Source organism: Rhagoletis pomonella, unplaced genomic scaffold (genome assembly GCF_013731165.1).
Source record: "Rhagoletis pomonella isolate Grant_MI unplaced genomic scaffold, Rhpom_1.0 Rhpom_scaffold_02422, whole genome shotgun sequence".
In the NCBI taxonomy this organism is placed as follows: Eukaryota; Metazoa; Arthropoda; class Insecta; order Diptera; family Tephritidae; genus Rhagoletis; species Rhagoletis pomonella.
The window spans coordinates 11156-30209 of record NW_023460976.1 but is presented as its reverse complement, the minus strand read 5'-3'; the positions used below and the strand labels follow the sequence as shown (position 1 = coordinate 30209).

Sequence of the window (19054 nt, the reverse complement as noted above, 5' to 3'; positions counted from 1 at the left end):
ACGAACGTTTCTGATGATATGTTAACGTATATTTCAAACGCATTCTGTTTATTCTGGCTGTGAAATGTGATTATCTGGAATGTATAAAGAAACGCAGCGTTTATTTCATTTCTATAGGTAAATTCATTTTTTACATCTCGGCAAAATTTAAGGGCTTTTCTTTGGAAAAGTAATTATGCTTGTTCATTTTTACAAGACTATTCTAAAAATAAGTTTTTCACAATATATGCAAAAATTTTCATTCTAATATTTTTCCGCTAGCTTTGTATAAAAATATGGTTTATTCTACAACAAAAAACATAAAAATATAACTCCTAAACTTTGTGCAAAACTCGCGAAAATTCAGCAAATTTTCATCAAAACTTTCAACTTTTTAATCAGATTTTTTAGAATTTTTTTGAGAATGCAATTTTGAAGCCCATTATATTCTAGTAAAAAAATGTTAAGTTCGGAGTTAGTTAAAAATCGCGTTGATTTCTGAGAACTTTTTTTTTTGTTGAAGGTAGTTTGCATTTTTTCCATATATAGTATTTTCGAAAAAAAAAGTTTGTATGTATGTAAGACTGCGTGAAAAAAAATTGCCAAAAATCAACGGTAATTCCTGGAATGAATTTATAAAATATATTAGGGGCTGGGCTCTTGCCCCTGAAAAAGCTTAAAATGTTTTAGCGAAATGTTGGGCCAGAAAGTGAAATAAGGTAGTTTTATTCGCACAAATCACATAGATCAAACCAGCCTGGTAACATAAAATTCCAATTATTGTTGACAAAAATGCAACCATGTGCCACAATCCTGCTTGCAAATTCTTGTTGGGAAAACATTTGTGCTCTCTCCATGTACGTTTTACTAGTTTATTGGCCAAACGAACACCATGTGGAATTGGTACCAACTTGTACAAGTTTTTTAGTTATGCCTTAGGTGGATTTTTATATCAGAATCTCATTTTTGTGAGAAGTGCAGATACTACATGTCTTGTAAGAATGAGATAGCATAATTATTTTTATAAAAAAGTCCGAGATAAAACTAGTAATTTTGAAGCAAAAAGCAAATCCGACTTCAATTCTCATAAAAAAATTTAAGTGTAACCGTTAAAAAAAATATTCCAACGATTTGATAATTAAATTAAGTGTGTTATTTATTGTACTAACTAGTATATGTATTTTCAGTGGTATACAACCAATCATGAACTACCTCCCAAATTCCAAACCAAGTTTGTACCATTGCTCCAGCCAGACGAATCGACAACGCGTTGGCTAGAACGTGCCAAAGTACTATCAACAAATATTTGGCTTCACATCTGGCATGCTGTAGCTCGCGTAGTTTTACAATTTTTTATGACGCAGACTGATATTAATGGATATCTAAATCGTGGTTCTATGTTTATACTATCGGAACAACAATTTGGAAAACTGCTTAAATGTGGTGGTTTTGACTTCAAATCATATGATACTGTAATTATAACACTGTTAACCTATCTTTATCCAATATTTAAAAAATTAAGCTTTTACAGATACACTGCTTAGATATTGGCGCCGGAGATGGTGAAATTACTATACGTTTGCTAAGATCGATTCAGGATTTACATCCAAATAGCAAAATTCATACATTTGCCACAGAAACCAGTTGGACAATGCGTGAGCGTTTAAAAAATAGAAACTTTAGTATTCTTGAACGGATAAGTGAGGTACAAAATGTCCAATTGATATCATGCTTGAACGTGCTGGACCGATGCATCGATCCAATAGATCTTTTGGAAGAAATTTATAAAGCGTTAGCCCCAAATGGACGTGTTTTATTGGCACTGGTTTTACCCTATGTACATTATGTGGAAATGAATTCATCCCACATGCCACTACGTCCTCTACTAAAACATTGGCCAGAACGTTCTCAGCAATTGAGTTTCGAAGCAGAGGCAGTTGCATTTTTTGAATTACTAGATCAAATGGGTTTCCGTATTGAAGCTTGGACTAAAGCACCTTATCTATGTGAAGGCGATTTAAGGCAATCATTTTATTGGCTAGTAGACATTGTAGTAGTATTGTCAAAAAAACCCTTAGGTAATAAAGTTTAAATATTTATACTAATGAATGTAAAATGTATGTATGTTATTTAAATGCATGCGACAAATGTAAATCTATTGTTCTCAAATGTGCCGGAAAGAAAAAAGGCACTGATGCTAGTAAATTTTTTTTGTATTGCAGATTTCGTTATATCCTATGGTATATTTGTATCCTATTGACCTTTGTATTTGTGTACAATGGTATTACTTATAGTTTGTAGTTTGTAAATGTAGATGATTTTGCTTAGAACAATTGTAAATTGAATTTAAAATCAGCATCAAGAGTAAATTATAATTTCAAAGCATTTTTTGTTCACTTTTATTATGTACTTTTACTGCATATCAGCTTGGTAAAGTGTAAAAAAATGCCATGTCAAACCATGTGTTTGTACGCTTTTAATTATAAAATGAACATCTAGTTAGTAATGCTGTGACTAACAAAGAACTCTTTGTTAGCATCAAGACGATATGTTTGGGTAATCCATCTGCTAAACAACCCTGTCACGGATATAAACGAGTTTGTTCTGGTAGCATAGATGAATCGTTGTTGGGAAAGCGGGGTTTTCATCTGAATTTTTTATATGGATTTGTTATTGTTGATGCAACCGCATATAAATCACGAAATTTTGTCTAAAAAACGGTCCTTAGCCAGATACAAATATGTTTTTTTTTTCTGTTACGTCGCACAGTGCGTAAATTTGGCGATCAAGGGGAAGGAATATCAAAAATCGAAGTTGGTAAAAAAAAGTTCAGGTACGATATATGTGCGTATGGATGTCTGATATAATAGAAAATCGGTCCCCAGTTGTTCGAAAATAAGGTAGAAGAATGTTGATCTTGTACAAACATGTCTGTTTGACGAACGATAATCGTCAATTGTCCGGCCTTTATCAATCAGTGGTCGTATTTGTCTCATTTCCTTACGAGATTACAGTCTGGGTATACTTTTCGTTTTACACATTGTAAACTTAAGTAAATACATCATTTTGCAATTTTAAACGTCATTCTTGCATGCTAATTGCGCTCCTTTAAATTTGAAAAAAAAAAATGCGATTTCACTTTTTTCATATAAGGATATAAATTGCTTGTCAGCGTGTATAAATCGGATCTATACGGGAATCTTTAATCGATCATCTGTCCAATAGGGCCAATGGTGCGACTTTGCACAAAATTGCACAATTTAAAAAAAAAAGTCGATTTAAAGTCAACCTTTTGTAAAGAAATCGCATTTGTTGTGTATTTTTGGTGACAAAAATTTAGTTATTGTGATTTTTTTTCATGTCAAATTTTCTGCAACATAGATATATCACTTTTAATTTTTGACTATAAAGACCTTCCCCTGGAAATGCCCATATAAAATATTGTACTTATGGAATCATGTACATCCTTTGAAACCGTAATCATACAGTCTATTATTAGTACATAACTAAAAATAATAATTTCTAGAGTCAAAATTGTGGGCGCTATGATTAATAATAAGGGAGAGAAGAAAAATTCCAAACTATCTTATTTAAAAATTTTCGTTTCAAAGTTTGTATAAATTGCCGAATGTCACCTGCTGGGATAACGATACCATATATTGACTGCTCCGTAAAATATGCAGGCATGTTCTGCAAATAGTACGATATGAAATCAGTAGGATCTAGAAAACTTATTTTGGAGATTTTTCAACAAAAAGTAAAAAATTTGGCACTAAATCGGTGGATAAGACCTCTTTAGGAAGATTGTATGCTGTTACAACAACAACAACGTAAATTATGTGTTTTTAGCAGTTTCCATTTGAAATATTATTACTTTAATTACAAATAGTCAAAAGTATTCTACAAATCACATTGATTTCAAGTCGTAGGATTTTCAGAACAGTCCTCATAATTGGCAAAATTTGCCGAATACTAATTTTTACTACCGCTGAATTAATTCTGATAAGAACCAATTTTCTAGATTTACGTTCTTTGGTAGGTTGGCCAACTTGCCTACACACGGCTTATTTACCACCAACTTCTAACGGTTCGCCAACTGGTTGGCCGATAAATCATTTTCTACGCAGACGATCATATGATTCCTGGTCACGAATTGGCGTTGTTTTCACTGCAAAACGAAAAAATTGAGAGCGAGCGAGAACACTGAACCGCATGACCAATCCTTTCAAATTTGACCAGCCGGCTGAGACCGAATCACTGATCAAAAGAGGGTTGGCTTGTGAATAGAATTTGCTATTTGTTCCTTTTAGTAGCGAAATGGAGTATTTTTCATACTATTTCTCCTTTTAGTAGCAGAATGGTACATTTTTGTTGCAGTTGTATACAAAGTAGTACATATGTAGAATACAATTAATGCTAGCAATCCTTATTTCGTTTGATTTTATCAAGTTGTTTCTTATTGTTTTTGTTATTTTATACACAAATGTAAAAAGTAGTAAAAAATATCTCTGAGACAAAGAATGACTCTCTGCATAACAGCAGGTTCTTTCCCATACGCAACGCGGGATCCCGCTAGTGCTCAAAACAGCCCAGAAATCATTCCCGTACTCAACAAAATGGGCAATAGAGGGAAAATTTCAAATTTCAAATTTGTGAAACCAGCCATTTGGTCGCCAGCCAACTTTGAGCTCGTTCAACTTTTTTTCCTTGCAACCCTGTGTTTGTTTACATTCTGTATACATACTTTTTTCTTTTTTACTTTTTTACTTTTATTTTATCTTTCAGCTTCGCTAAAAGCACTTTACCAACGCTTGGCTTACCAAATTTACGCCGATTCATAAAATTTTGCGATTTAAATTCATTTTCAATAATTTAAATAACAATTCGTGTTGAACCAAAAATAGCCTCGTCTGAATAGGGTGAAATCGCCGCATGCGAAAGCCCTATTAAAGCTCAAACAGTCAACGACGTAACGTAGACGTAGGTTGACGCAGACACGATCTACCTTATGGGATTCGCGTGTTAGCGAAAACTCACCACCGCATGGCGGTGACGTTGCCATTGTTTCTCTCTCTCTCTATCAACAGTAAATTTGATATGCTGCTACGTACGCCAACCTACGTTTACGCTACGTCGCTGACTAACTGTGCTTTTACATATCCGCGTATACATACACATACACGTAAATACATATCCTGCAAACAAATGCTTCCGAAATCTTTTTAAAGCATCGTAAGTTTGTTCATATTTTTTTTACGAATCATTAAAGAAAAATATATGAAGCGGTTGACAAGAAGTAGTAAAGAAATTGGTATAAAATTTCTGAAAAAAAAATTCTGAATTAATACCGAAACTAGGACAAAATGCGCTACCGGAATCGGTTCAGAACCAAAATGCGCTACCGGAATCGGGTAGGGTCCCAATTATTTCTTCTTTGATATGGCAGCACTGTATCCCAATTGGAGTAAATACTTGAATAGTGATAGCTTTTCGATAATCAAGTATCGCACATCACTAAAATAGTGCAAAGTGAGTTCTTAAAAGTGATAAAATTATACTGATAAAAATCAGTTTTAAGTATATTTTAGCTAAAAAGCTATAAAAAAGTGAAAACCACATTTCGTAATGTAACATAAAGTAAATGCACAAAGCGTTCGTTGGCTGGAAATACACATAATTGTATGTATGAACGCTTGTGTGCTACATATTCGCGTATATTTTTTCTTATACGATACATAAAAATGGACAATGTCGGTAATAACTCCTATATAAATGGAAAAAAGTGTTTTGCAATGTGCATATTACATGCGCGATTGTTAAAAAATATAAACCGTATGTTCATTTTTTCATTGGGATATACTCGAAACTTGCTCGAGGGTGAATTTTTGCATACCACGCCTAGATTTTCCGCATTTGTGCAAAAAAAAACCTATTCACGGGAGTCGTACTCTAATTTTATAAATATATATATATTTTTTTAATGCGTGAATACATACATAGTTCTGTAGCGAATGGATTTAATGAATGTGACATCTTTTCTAAAACTACATATTTTAGGTATCCAAAGAAAGTACAATATGAGCAGATCACTTTTTTATATACATACATACATACCTATGTACATGCATACATATACTATTGATGTGAGACAGTGTTCCTCGATATAAAATTCATTAGCTTCATCCTAGTCGCGTTATATTATACTTTTATTCATGCGAAAAAGGGTGAAAAAACTTGTTGAGTCAAAAATGTTTAATTTAAAGTGTAAAAATACATTTTCCGAAAAGTATATTGGTCGTAATCATCACTTTTCTAAGGTTCTAAAAACATATATGCAAAACAAAAGTATACATATGTATGTATATATGTATGTAGGTATGAATATTCCAAAAGTATGCTGCGGCGCAGACATAGATTTTTTTATATACAGTAGTGAGCAGAAAAAAACAACATTTAGCAGGGATGAGCAGGAGGTAGAGATTATGAAGTGGGAAGTTTTTTGGTTTGATATACTAAATAAAGAGATGTAAATTAAGTAGTATAGTGAATGACAGTCACAGCTGATATCAAAATTTCAAAGCCAGGTTAATATTATGTATAAATAAATTATGTGTGCATAATCACTTATGTATGTATGTAGATGTACACACAGCTAAATGCGGACATCCATACATATGTACATACATATATGTATAGTGCGTGATAAAAATATAAAATTGGTCTAATTAAAAATTTAGAATGATTGACAATGTTCTAAAACAGTAGGAAAGAGGATAAACTTTGCATATACCCTGCAAACCAAAGTTCCCGAAATCTTTAGGAGTATCTCATTACTGTAAGAGCATAAACAGACGGCTGCGTTGATCCGGATTAACTCGGGAATTAACTGCAGTTGATCCGAATTAAGTCGAGTTAATCCGTTAGCTTTAACGGTTTTTTTACGAATCTTCAAAGAAACATATGAAGTGGTTGACACGAACTCGTAAGAAAATTTCTTTACGAAAAATAAAGAAAATTCTGAAAAACTTCCGAAAGAAATTCTTCACATAGCAGCACTATTTTCATTGCTTTACCGATTTTCTTCCGAAATTTCGTAAAAGAATCAAAGTTTGCACAGTTTATTTTATTTTAGAAAATTGGGCAAAAAATCGGAAGAGATTTTTACGAATTCTTTCAAATTTCTCTACAATTCAGAATACTCTGAAAAAATTGTTTGCTGGTTACATACACATGTATGTATTTACATATGTACATACATGTAAACCCTGCAAACCATTTGTTCAGAGTATTCTGAATTGTAGAGAAATTTTAAGGAATTCGTAAAGATCTCTTCCGATTTGTTGCCGAATTTTCTAAAACGATATTCACTGTGCACACTTATTCATTTATAAAATTTCGGAAGAAGATCGGTAAAGCAATGAAAATAATGCTGCTTTGTGAAGAATTTCTTATGGAATTTTTTAAGAATTTTCTTTATATTTCGTACAGAAATTTCTTTACGAGTTCGTGTCAACCACATACTTTAATAATTCGTAAAAAAAAATCGTTACAGAAATGAGATACTCCTAAAGATTTCGTTAGGATTTCGGGAACTTTGGTTCGCAGGGAACTTATCTCGGTATTCACCTAATTTCACGGTAAACTTTTTTATATTAAGAGTAAAATTAAACTATAATTTAATTTGATTCATTCAAATCGGAACAATATTATTGCTACTTATTAAGTGGGAGCTAGTTCAACTTTTTCTTCATTACTACACATACATTATATATATATATATATATATATATTTTATTGAAAACAGATTATTTTTTCAGTTTTCTAATTTAATTTTATTTTACTCTCTACCTTATCTGCAAAATGCAATAATTGTAGATCAATATATGGATGAATACCCCGATATATTAATACCATCGTTTAATGCCAAGTATATTTATATTCCATTTGATCAATTACTATTACACGGCACGTCAGTGCAAATATTGCTATGCATTTTCATGTTGAATCCTTTACAGAAGCGCAATAGGTTGGGAACTGCACGCACATCATTGTACACAAAACCAAATAAAAGAAACGAGAGTTCAAAAATAAATAAATCAAACAAACACACAACTAAAGCACAAGTATTTGGAAACTTAACACTCAAAACAAGAACCACAGCAACAGCAGCGACGCACATATCTTAAAAACGCTTCTTGATCTTTGAGCTAATTAGACTGGCTCAAAACGGAGGAAATAGGGAGGCGGAGTCTCCCGACGGGGCGCAAGAGAACAGAGCAGCGTGTTGGTGGACACCTTGGACGGCTATGGGTTGCTTCGGGTCACCCAGCTCCAAACAAACGGATGTAAATTCAGAAGACTCCAAAAGTCAAAAGCGTCGAAGCGATGCAATATCAAAGCAGCTCCAAAAGGATAAGCAACTATATCGAGCTACCCATCGACTACTATTGCTAGGAGCTGGTGAGTCGGGAAAATCGACTATTGTAAAGCAAATGAGAATTTTGCATGTTGATGGATTTTCCGAGCAAGAAAAGAAGCAAAAGGTCGATGATATTAAGAAGAATATACGCGATGCAATCCTGGTAAGTAATAATAAATTTAGACTACTAGCGATTACTGTAACATATTCATAACATAATTTCATATATTTCTATGTATGTATGAATGTGTAAACGTGTGTGCATGTGCGAATATGTAGATATGCATATGTACACATACTTTATAGAATTCAATTGATTATTTGACTTTCTATTTTAGACAATTACTGGTGCCATGAGCACACTGAATCCACCTGTTTCTTTGGAAAAAAAGGAGAACGAGACAAGGGTTGAATACATTCAGGATTACGCTTCCAGTAAGAATATTAAATTAAATTATTGCTTAAATTAATAATTACATATGTATGTACGTTTATAGAACTTAATTACTTATGTGAAAATTTAAGCTTTAGACTTTCAAAAGTTATTCAAAAGAAGGTCATATTTTGAAGTAGTATTAAAAACACAAACAAAAGTTTTCATTTTTTAATTTAATGATTACATAGGAAACGTTTTAAATATTTACTCTCCACGTATTATGTATGTATAAATAAATAATTGTATGTATGTCATAGAATTAGGCTGATCTTAAAAAGTTATGCTAGAAACAACTTTTTTTTCAAATGGTTCCTTATTTTAGTAAAAATTAAAAAAAATATTTACAATATACCTTTAGTCATACGTACATTAGGGCGGATTAATTTAATTTCGAAAAAAAGTGTATGGCATATTCCAATTCTATGATCGATTCTAAGCAAAAATGGTTAACAAAGTATATACAACAAATGACGTTTGACCCTCCCAATTTTTAAAAGAACAATCAGTGTATGTACCATAATATTTCCTGAACAAAATTAATTTTTCATTTACAAAATTTTGTGTTTTCTTCATAAACTGATTTCCTGATTTTTCTTTTGAAAATTGGGATGGTCAAACGTAAGTTTTGGTCTAAAGTGTGTTCGCCAACCTTGCTTAGAATTAATCGTATAATTTTAAATTAGAAATAATTCATATAATTTCTACGAAAACTTTGCTCCGAAGAAATTACTCCACCCTAGCGTACATATGTACTAACTTTTTACTAACTTCCTATAAAATTTCTTTCAGGTCCCGATTTTAATTATCCTCCGGAATTTTATGAGCATACAGAGGAATTATGGAAAGATCGAGGAGTATTGCAAACATTTGAAAGATCAAATGAATATCAACTGATTGACTGCGCAAAATAGTGAGTTCGCTTAGAATATTGATTGTTTAGTCTTAAACTGCAATCAATTTTCCAGCAAAAAAAGTATTTTTTTTAATTTCTTCATTATGGAAAATTCCTACCATTTTCGCATTTCCTGCCATTTTAACATTTGCAACTTGCCAAATATATCTAAATCCACATTTTTATTTTATATTTTCTCCTTCTTTCAAGTTTTTTGGATCGGGTAAGCATAATAAAGAAACCAGATTATACACCAAGCGAGCAGGATATTTTAAGATGCCGTGTCTTGACTTCTGGCATTTTCGAAACACGATTTCAAGTGGATAAAGTAAATTTCCAGTAAGTACCTGCATAAAAAACGATGTACATATGTATATACCTATGCATATGCATATTCATGCCCAACATAATCTACATATAACTTAACATGCATAAATATTAATTAATTTTGCAGCATGTTCGATGTTGGAGGCCAACGTGATGAACGGCGTAAATGGATTCAATGCTTCAATGATGTTACAGCTATAATTTTTGTAACTGCATGTTCAAGCTACAATATGGTATTGCGAGAAGATCCAACGCAAAATCGTCTCCGTGAATCATTGGACTTATTCAAAAGCATTTGGAATAACAGGTAATTAAAAGAAATGTTGCATTTGATAAAAAATGATGTTAAGTTAGGGCGTAATTTTACTATAAAAAATATAGTTATTTTTATGCATTCAAACGACTCCAAAGAAAATAAGAAATAAATACATGTTTGCAGTTTATTTTATATTTATATATGCTGCAGAAAAGTTTGGGGAAATCATATGTACATCTCATCAGCATATTTATTTGTATTGTATTTAGTATTTGCATATTAAATATTATGCGCAATATCCGCTTTTTTAATCTCGATTAATTTTAAACTATTCATATTTGCAGATGGTTACGCACAATTTCTGTAATTTTATTTTTAAATAAGCAAGATTTGTTAGCTGAAAAAATTAAAGCTGGAAAGAGTAAACTTTCGGAATACTTTTCCGAATTTAACAAGTATCAAACACCAAGTAAGTATAAGCAAATAAAAATGATTTATGTTTGTGCTTCAGTGGTTTGGGTAGATATTAATTGGGCGTGCAGTTAACATTTATTATTACTTAGACGTGATAACTCTCATTCGGTAGTTAACTATAGATATTGAGGGCATTAAGTAACATTCATACAAAAAAAATCCGACGAATTGATAAGCTCCTCCTTTTTTGAAGTCGGTTAAAAATGTAAAGTTAGTCACCGAACGCGAGTTAGTTGTCTACTGTGAAAGCGGCCGATGTTTGATTTGTTAGATTATATTAGAAGCACTTGTAAATCAGCTGCCAAATAAGATTTAAAAAAAACTGACAACTTATTTTGAGTTTACACTGACATATTCAAAGTCTATTCTAACGCCACACACACATATTCCGACGAATTGATAAGCTCCTCGGTTAAAATGAAGTTGGTTAAAAATGTAAAGTTAATCACCGAATGTGAGTTAGTTGTCTACTGTTGAAGCCGCCGATGTTTAATTTGTTAGATTATATTAGAAGCACTTGTAAATCAGCTGCCAAATAAGATTTTAAAACAAAAACTGACTTTATTTTGAGTTTACACTGACATATTCAAAGTCTATTCTAACGCCGCATTTCCAAAAAAATGCATTTGCAAAACGCCTTGTGGAGACGAACTTAATGACAATTTTTTTTAATTTCCGTCTTTGTAAAAAAGAAAATGTTTGTCACTTTACGCTCAATGGAAATCCAGCTTAACATAGGTTCACATAAACCACTCAATTGCCGAAACAGGTACTTGGAAATACATAAAAGCTTTAAAAATAAAGCTATACTTAAGAAAAAGATTTTAGGTCCAAAATATTAAAAACTATCGTAAATTTTTATGATTAATCTTTTGCTCACCTTACATAATTTCAATTTTAACAAGTAACAACCATTTGCGGTAATTTCTGTTATTCCCTAAGGCGATTGGGCTTTCAAAAATATTAAAATATATAAAATAAAAATAAAAATAAAAAATAAAATAAAGGACAAAAATATTTTTGTGCCCTAAAAGGTAAAAAAAAAATCATAAAAAATGTTGTACCTTAGTTGGTTCGTGCTCTGGTTCGCGCTCAGGTTCGCATTTCCACGAAGGTCGATTTGACGCTGAATATATACATATTCCCTTACATACGAAATTCAACTGAAGTAACATTTCTCAAAAGTACATATCGATGGTACTCTGCAATAACGACACAATTCAAAATTCAAAGAAAAAAACTCTTACTACTGTTATATGGCTCATATCTCTAGCGATCACTGGTTTCGTTGTTACTCGCTTTTTACTATCAGTAACAAAAATGTCAAACAGCAAAATTACTCTCTGCGGTGAGAGTAAAAAGTGAGTAGCAGCCAAAAAGTACGCGAACAAAAAAAGCATTTTTTCAAACAGTGATCGCTTTACACCCAGCCATCAAAAAATCCGAAAACGAAAAATAAGTCTATGATAACCGGATTTTTGTCCGTTTACCGATTCCATTTCCGGATACTTTAATGATCCCACTAAAGTGTGCGGCAGAAACGTATGTACAGCAAAGTACCGAAAATGGTGATGAAAAGGATAAGTTTTCGCCTGTTTTTTTCTGAAATTTGTCTGATTGAATTTTTCGTTCAAAACGCTTTCCTTCTGCACTTCACAGATACTTTTTCATGGTTCAAAAGATATAAAATAATAAATAATATAAAAAAAAACTTTTTAATATACAACGCTTTTATAAATGGACTAAAAAGTAGAAAATAATATTTCTCAGTCCCATAGAATTTGTTTTGATAACTTTTGATTTTGAAATTTTAGCAAAAGTCATTATAAACAATCTATGAAATTGAAAATGAAAAACGTGGAGCGCATGCAATACAAAGCATTCGATTTAATTGACAATAGTCAAACTACATAACGTAGACCTAAAATTTCTACAGCGAAAGTAGAACTTTGAAATCGATTTTAAGCGGTCGTTATTCATATACCCACATAGATACATACATATATTACTTTTCATATCAATTCAAGCGTATTTTTTGGAGTACGGAATCATTTTTCCTGTAACTCCAATGTCCGACAATTTTTTTTCTATGGATGAAAATAATAACAGCGTCAGGAAAAAAACTTGCTAAAAATCAATGGGATTATTTAGCACTTTGCACTTTGTTATACTACAATTTAATGGGCTATAAAACTGCATACTTTGAATTTTTCTAAAAAATCTTATTAGAAAGTTGCTAATTAGTATGCAAATTTATTGAATATTATTGAGTTTTGCAAATAGTTTAGAGATTTTATTTTTATGTTCCTTGCTGTGGTATGAACTATATTTTTATAACAAATTAGCGAAAAGAAATTAGAACAAAAAACTTTGCATACATTGAGAAAAATTCTCTGTGTCAATACTTTTGTACGGCACTGTATTTATATATGTACAAGCACTTCCAGGGTTTAAACTCTCCTCTCTACTTCGTCGTCAGTCGATGTCAGTATAATCGCAATATAACAATATTTAATAGATTAAAATTTTTAATTCTTTTAATTAATTTGACTTTATTTTGTGCTAAACTAAAAAATTACCATGTCAAATTCCCACTTGACACTGAAATGACAAAAATTGTATTTCTTTATGCGGAGTGGAAATCGGACATTGTATTATTTTTTTAATCGAAAGCCCGGAACAAAATGGAAATTTCAATAATTTATTTTCTTGTTTTAATTTACAGGTGATGCTATAACAGAATCTGGTGATGACCCAGAAGTGATCAGAGCAAAATATTTCATTCGAGATGAATTTTTGGTAAGTAAGAAATTTGAATACATACATATTTGGGAAAAATAACAGAAACGTCTTACTCTTTAATCACCCTTATTCCGGTTGTCGTAAGTCGTTCGTTGAAATGAGTCGTAGATAAAAACATTAACGACAGATTTTAACACGTTTTCACTACTTCTTCATTTCGAAAGGATAATAGGAATACACATTTTTAGTAGATTATGTCATCGGTTGCCTCATAACGGCAATGAAAATCTCAAATTTCGACGAACGACTGTCGTTCCGATAATCGGAATAGGGCCGATTGGCTCTGTAAATGATAAGAACTTTATAAATGCAAATTTGTCACAGGAAAAGTTAAAAGAGCCAATTTCTGTTCTCCTGTTCTCTAATAATGTGAAGTGAAAACATTTTTCACCACTTCACATAAAATTGCGATTCGTTTTTCGAATCAAGGCTCAATAAACAGTTGAAGTAATAAAACAGCTTTCCCACTTTAATATCGTGTCATTCGGCTATCTTATCCAACATTTTAAAGGCAAATTTTCAAATACACAAGATGGTTCAAATCAATATAAATATTTCTTCTCGCTCCTATTACTTCACCTAGTATAATTTCACTATGTTTTCGAATGAGAATCAAAGTTTTGTGTCTTTGAAAAAGAAGAGTTCGGCATTTTGTTCAAAGACATCATCTTGTCATAAAGAATATTGTTGCCTTAAACTCAAAAAGTATTTAATGATCGGGAATCGCTTAAAATGAAAAACAAAACTAAGTTTTTATTTTCACATCACCGTTTCATAGAACGAGACTTGCTACACTCTTTTCTATGCTACAAACCGCAGCTTTTTACCTGCACTAGTGTTTTTTTTTTACTTCAAAAATGGACAGATTGCCAATAAAAGTACAAATCGATTTCAGTTGTTAACTTCAAAGTGGTTTTCCTCGAAAACTTATTTTCGAACCGTCGATCCCTCTTAACTTTTCCTGTCACATATAGCAAATTTTATTTATATTTATGCAAAGTAAAAAAAGCTTGCAAAAAGTAAAAGCACACCATGTACATGCATACATCCTCAAAATTAAAGGGTAGCTCGTTACTTGTTATTCCTCTACATACAATTTTGAATATGGGTGTTTCCATCGGAAAATCTACCGCGAAAAAAGTCATATATCTAACTTATTTATGGGCCAATTTGTCTGCTTTTTCAAATATATACTGGTGTTGCTAGGTGCGCCAAGGTCGAGATATTTTGAAAAACCGTATGTAGTTGAAACATAATAAATCATTGATTTCCAAGAAAAGATTACCCTGAATTATCGCTGAAGTCAAAATATACAGTATATTCGACAAAATTCATGTTTTATTTGCGTTAAAAATTCATTTACAAGCAATATTAACAAAAATATATATATGGAAATTTGTGTCACGTCACTAACGTTTCACACTTGAGGTTGTAAAAGAAAATTAAAACAAGTTGCATTAATTCAAAAAACTCTAAAAACAACTGGCATTACTTCAAATCATACTTTCGCAGAGTTTTGCGATTTTGTAAGAGAAGGAAAAATCTACTTCCATTTTTGTCACGTAACGTCTCGCGTATATTTCAGGACCATGCGGTTCGATTGTTTTCATTTTTCGGTTAAACATAGAGCTAATTATGTGCTACACAAGGGTCCAAAAAAGTAAAAAAAAAAACAAATGTTTTTCCTTGTTTGTATCTCATTTAAACGTACGACTGTCACGTATATGACGTATGGAAATACCCATATGCGACTTTGTATATGCTCACATACATACATACATTTTGGTTGCACTGAAAATTTCACGTCATCACACACAAAATTCAAAAATCCGTTGTAAGCCCAGATCAATCAAGCCCGGTACGGTACCGCTCACTACAATTTCGTAGAACAGATCGTCGTAGCCCGAACACAATGAAAACGACGAGCTGCGGACCACAGTTGTCAAATTATTTTAACACGTACTCTTATGTACATAGATAATTATTTGGCGACGACTGTGTTTGTGGCCAGATTATATCTATTATATCTATCTATTTTCCAGCGACAGATCAAACTCATGTCAAACTCACACAAATTCATGATTTCACACTGCCGCATTCAAAAAAATCATGTCATCATCGACTTAGAGTTTAGATGATGAGGATAACAAATTGGAAGCTGTGGCCCGTAGCACGTCGTTTTCAATGTGTTTAGAACTTCAGCTTGCATTGCGAACGATTCTGTATATCCTTGTGGCCCACCGGGCCTGTTTGAGCAGGTTTTTCAAGTTTGTTTGTTAGGATTTTCCTTTTGATATTTAGTTTTTTAATTAATATGAGTACTTTGGTATTATGCACTACCTCCTTAATGCCAATGTTTTTAAAAACCTTGCTTGGAAGACTTTTATAGGCCTTATATAATAATTCATGGACATCTCGGTCATTGAAAATTCCATCGCCGTGAGAACAAGCTGCTACCATTAAACGGATTGGCCAGTGAATCAAGGTCTCGAAAATAGTGTGGCCAGAGAAAAAAGGTACAATTTGCTTCCTTATCCTTGTTGTTATAGGTCCTATGGCACAAATTGGAGCAAAATTTTGTACTCACAAAATTAATCTAATAATGCGGGTTTGTTGAGGAGATTGTTTCCTTTATAATTGTTTTCTTATGAATATTTCGCTATTTTCGCCGTTTGAAATATGAGCTCAGCTGTTCTAAAATACGAATTCGCGCTTCAGGCCGCTATACATACTATCCTCTCGATCTTAGAATACTTAATTTCAAAAATCATGAGCCCCACCTTTTTTCTTAAATTTTGGTGCAATATCACTACAATATGTAGTTAACCTGCCAAGGAGCCTTCTATCATTTTCGTGTGGCCTTTGGGGTTCGTTCCATTTCATTACGTTTTCATGCGATGATGCCTGTTAGTTTCAGCTGTCAACAATATTTGCAGGCCTTTTAATTTTATTCCTAACATATCGCCCGCAAAGTCTTCGATCCGAGAAGTGCTCAACTTTTTGATTTTCTTCAGTGCCGTTGAACGCTTAAAAAGTTGTTAAGCAAAATTTATTCTGATTCATGAAAACAAAGTATCCAAGGAAGTCCCTTCGTTTTCTCCATTTTCTTAACCCTTGAATGCCTGTTTATAAAATATCGAGCATAGACTCCGATAAATTTAGGCCTCCAAATTGATGCACTCATCAAGAAATCACTGCTCTAAAGCTCAACTTACCTTAGAATAATAATAGATAAGCATATCAGTTATTAGCGATAGATAAACTCAAAAAGAAAACGGAATGGATATTTCATAATACAGCATTTACCTACTTTTTTCGTTGCAAATGTACGTTCCTGCCGCAAAATGGAGTGAAAGTGATAAAATGAAGCTTTTAAGAGCTTTCGAAGCTATTAAAAATATCTTGCAATATCTGTATACTAGCTATTGTAAAAAAATATTGTTTAAAATCGATTACATTTGGCGCCAATGCGATTTTTGTAAAGAGTGCTTTAAGACATGCTTCGAAATGAAGCTCCCGATACCCACAAGTCCAGATATAACCTCGGATCATGCAAGAAAATGTTCCTTTTCAAGTGTATCCGAGTATATGTAATACGTGATTTTAATGTCGGGGAAAAAGCAAACTAAATAGAGAAATGAAAGAGTCCTCGGCGATACAATAACCTATTGTTAGTGACAGCCGCCTTTCCAGACCATTACGCCAAGTGCTCTAATCTGCTCATACAATATGAAAGAAAATGACGTGAGAACCTAGCTCTTGCTAGCGCGAGGTTGCTGAAGGGCTATGCTCTGTGGGGCATTTCTCGAAAAAGTGACTGCTAAAAGGTACCAGCCAAATGGCTTTGAAAATCTCAAATCTGGAGGAAAATGCAAGCTCTGAAATCAAATGCGAATCAAACAAAAGATTCAAGTACGTATACTTATTATAACAGAGACCCAAAACAAGCCAAATTATTTGGATATACAAGCTAATCTTCCAACAATAATCGCAGAATTGCTTATTTATGATTTTCTTATTTTTTTCCTAAACTTTCTCATAATCTGCGCCACTTTTGTTTATCACCCAAATCCAAATCATTACCATAAATCATTCAAACCAACCAACAAATGCACCACATTCTAAAAAAAAAGAGAAAAAATAATAATATTCAAAATTAAAAATAAACTAAAAAAAATATTTGCTCCTTCGTTCTTCTGCCTCATTACAGCGTATTTCAACTGCTAGTGGCGATGGCAAACACTACTGTTATCCGCACTTTACATGTGCAGTTGATACGGAAAATATCAAAAGAGTGTTTAATGATTGTCGAGATATAATTCAAAGAATGCATCTTCGCCAATATGAGTTGTTATAGGTTTATTTTTAGTGTCAGTGGAAATAAAAATATGCAAATAAAAAACAAAATTCTTTAAGAACAATTAAATAAAAATACCATGTTTGATCAAAGACACATATTCATATTTTTATTCCTAAAAAAATAGGCGGGGAGGAAGCAGGTATTCTATATAAAAATATGTACGTATACATATGTACATTAGGGTGTCCCTTATTTCGAAAAGGGCTCGGATTCTCGTTCTTACCCCCTAGAAATGTGTGAATAGCCTATAAACTAAACTATACAAAGTTTTGGTTCAATCAAAAAATATTTAGAGGTGGCTCAAAGCGCTCAAAGTTTTATATGGCGAAAAAACAATTTTTTGTAGAAATGGTATAGAACCCATGAAAGTCAATATTTTCCAATCGCCAAACTCTTTCTCTTCAGGGCACTTCCACAAAAATAACCAATTATTTATTTAAAAGTTTATTAATATTAAAAATTTGTTATGGTTCCCCCAAAACCCCTAAAAATGCAATGAGGGGATCCATAAAAATTGTTAATACTAAACAAATTTTAAATAACCAATTGGGTGTTATTTTTTGAAGTCTCCTAAAGAGAGAGTTTGCCAATTAAAAAATATTGCTTTTCAAGGATTCTATACAATTTCTACGAAAAATAGTTTTTCCGCCATATAAAACAAATGGGAAACTTTGAGCGCTTTGAGCCACCTCTAAATCTTTTTTGATTGACCTAAAATTTGTATAGTTTAGTCTTTAGGCTATTCACACGTTTCTAGGGGGTAAGGCCGAGAATCCAAACACTTTTATTTTTCTCCATATAACTAAGGGCTATCCTAATGTACATACATACATATATGTATAGTATTTAAGTAGGTAAGTATGTATAAATAATACACAAAATTGTTATGTAGGAAATTCGTAAATATTTTATTGTTGGGAACTAAAGAAAATAATTAGGCAACACAAATACACAACTTTTTTATATAAATATAGTGTAATTCGTACCACAGTGTATACAGTGTGCCAATACTGACGTTTCTTTTTGTTCATATCCATATTTGGCAATTGTTTGTTTGCCAGTACTTCCCTGCAAAAACTTTTATTTTTTTGATAAGCGCTGGGTTGGCA

At 32.3% G+C, this 19054-nt stretch overlaps 2 protein-coding genes across 7 annotated transcripts; both read left to right on the top strand.

The window, feature by feature from the left end:
* The first annotated feature begins 572 nt into the window (after nucleotides 1–572).
* LOC118753411 (methyltransferase-like protein 9) lies at nucleotides 573–2095 on the top strand. 2 transcript variants are annotated; one of them, XM_036488280.1, is made up of 3 exons: nucleotides 573–974; nucleotides 1167–1451; nucleotides 1502–2095. In XM_036488280.1, exons 1-3 carry the CDS (start codon nucleotides 780–782, stop codon nucleotides 2069–2071), a joined length of 1050 nt encoding a protein of 349 aa, XP_036344173.1. In that variant the 5' UTR covers nucleotides 573–779; the 3' UTR covers nucleotides 2072–2095. The 2 variants fall into 2 exon arrangements, with proteins under 2 accessions (XP_036344173.1, XP_036344174.1); XM_036488281.1 differs by having other exon boundaries at nucleotides 576–974; nucleotides 1511–2095.
* Nucleotides 2096–5408: 3313 nt separating this feature from the next.
* LOC118753408 (guanine nucleotide-binding protein G(s) subunit alpha) lies at nucleotides 5409–18209 on the top strand. 5 transcript variants are annotated; one of them, XM_036488274.1, is made up of 9 exons: nucleotides 5409–5508; nucleotides 7995–8561; nucleotides 8737–8833; nucleotides 9624–9744; nucleotides 9937–10065; nucleotides 10181–10360; nucleotides 10654–10778; nucleotides 13509–13582; nucleotides 17796–18209. In XM_036488274.1, the coding sequence occupies exons 2-9, from the start codon at nucleotides 8286–8288 to the stop codon at nucleotides 17940–17942; spliced, it is 1149 nt and encodes a 382-aa protein (XP_036344167.1). In that variant the 5' UTR covers nucleotides 5409–5508; nucleotides 7995–8285; the 3' UTR covers nucleotides 17943–18209. The 5 variants fall into 5 exon arrangements, with proteins under 5 accessions (XP_036344167.1, XP_036344166.1, XP_036344168.1 ...); XM_036488273.1 differs by having other exon boundaries at nucleotides 5450–5658; XM_036488275.1 differs by lacking the exon at nucleotides 5409–5508 and adding an exon at nucleotides 5663–5733.
* Nucleotides 18210–19054: the final 845 nt, after the last annotated feature.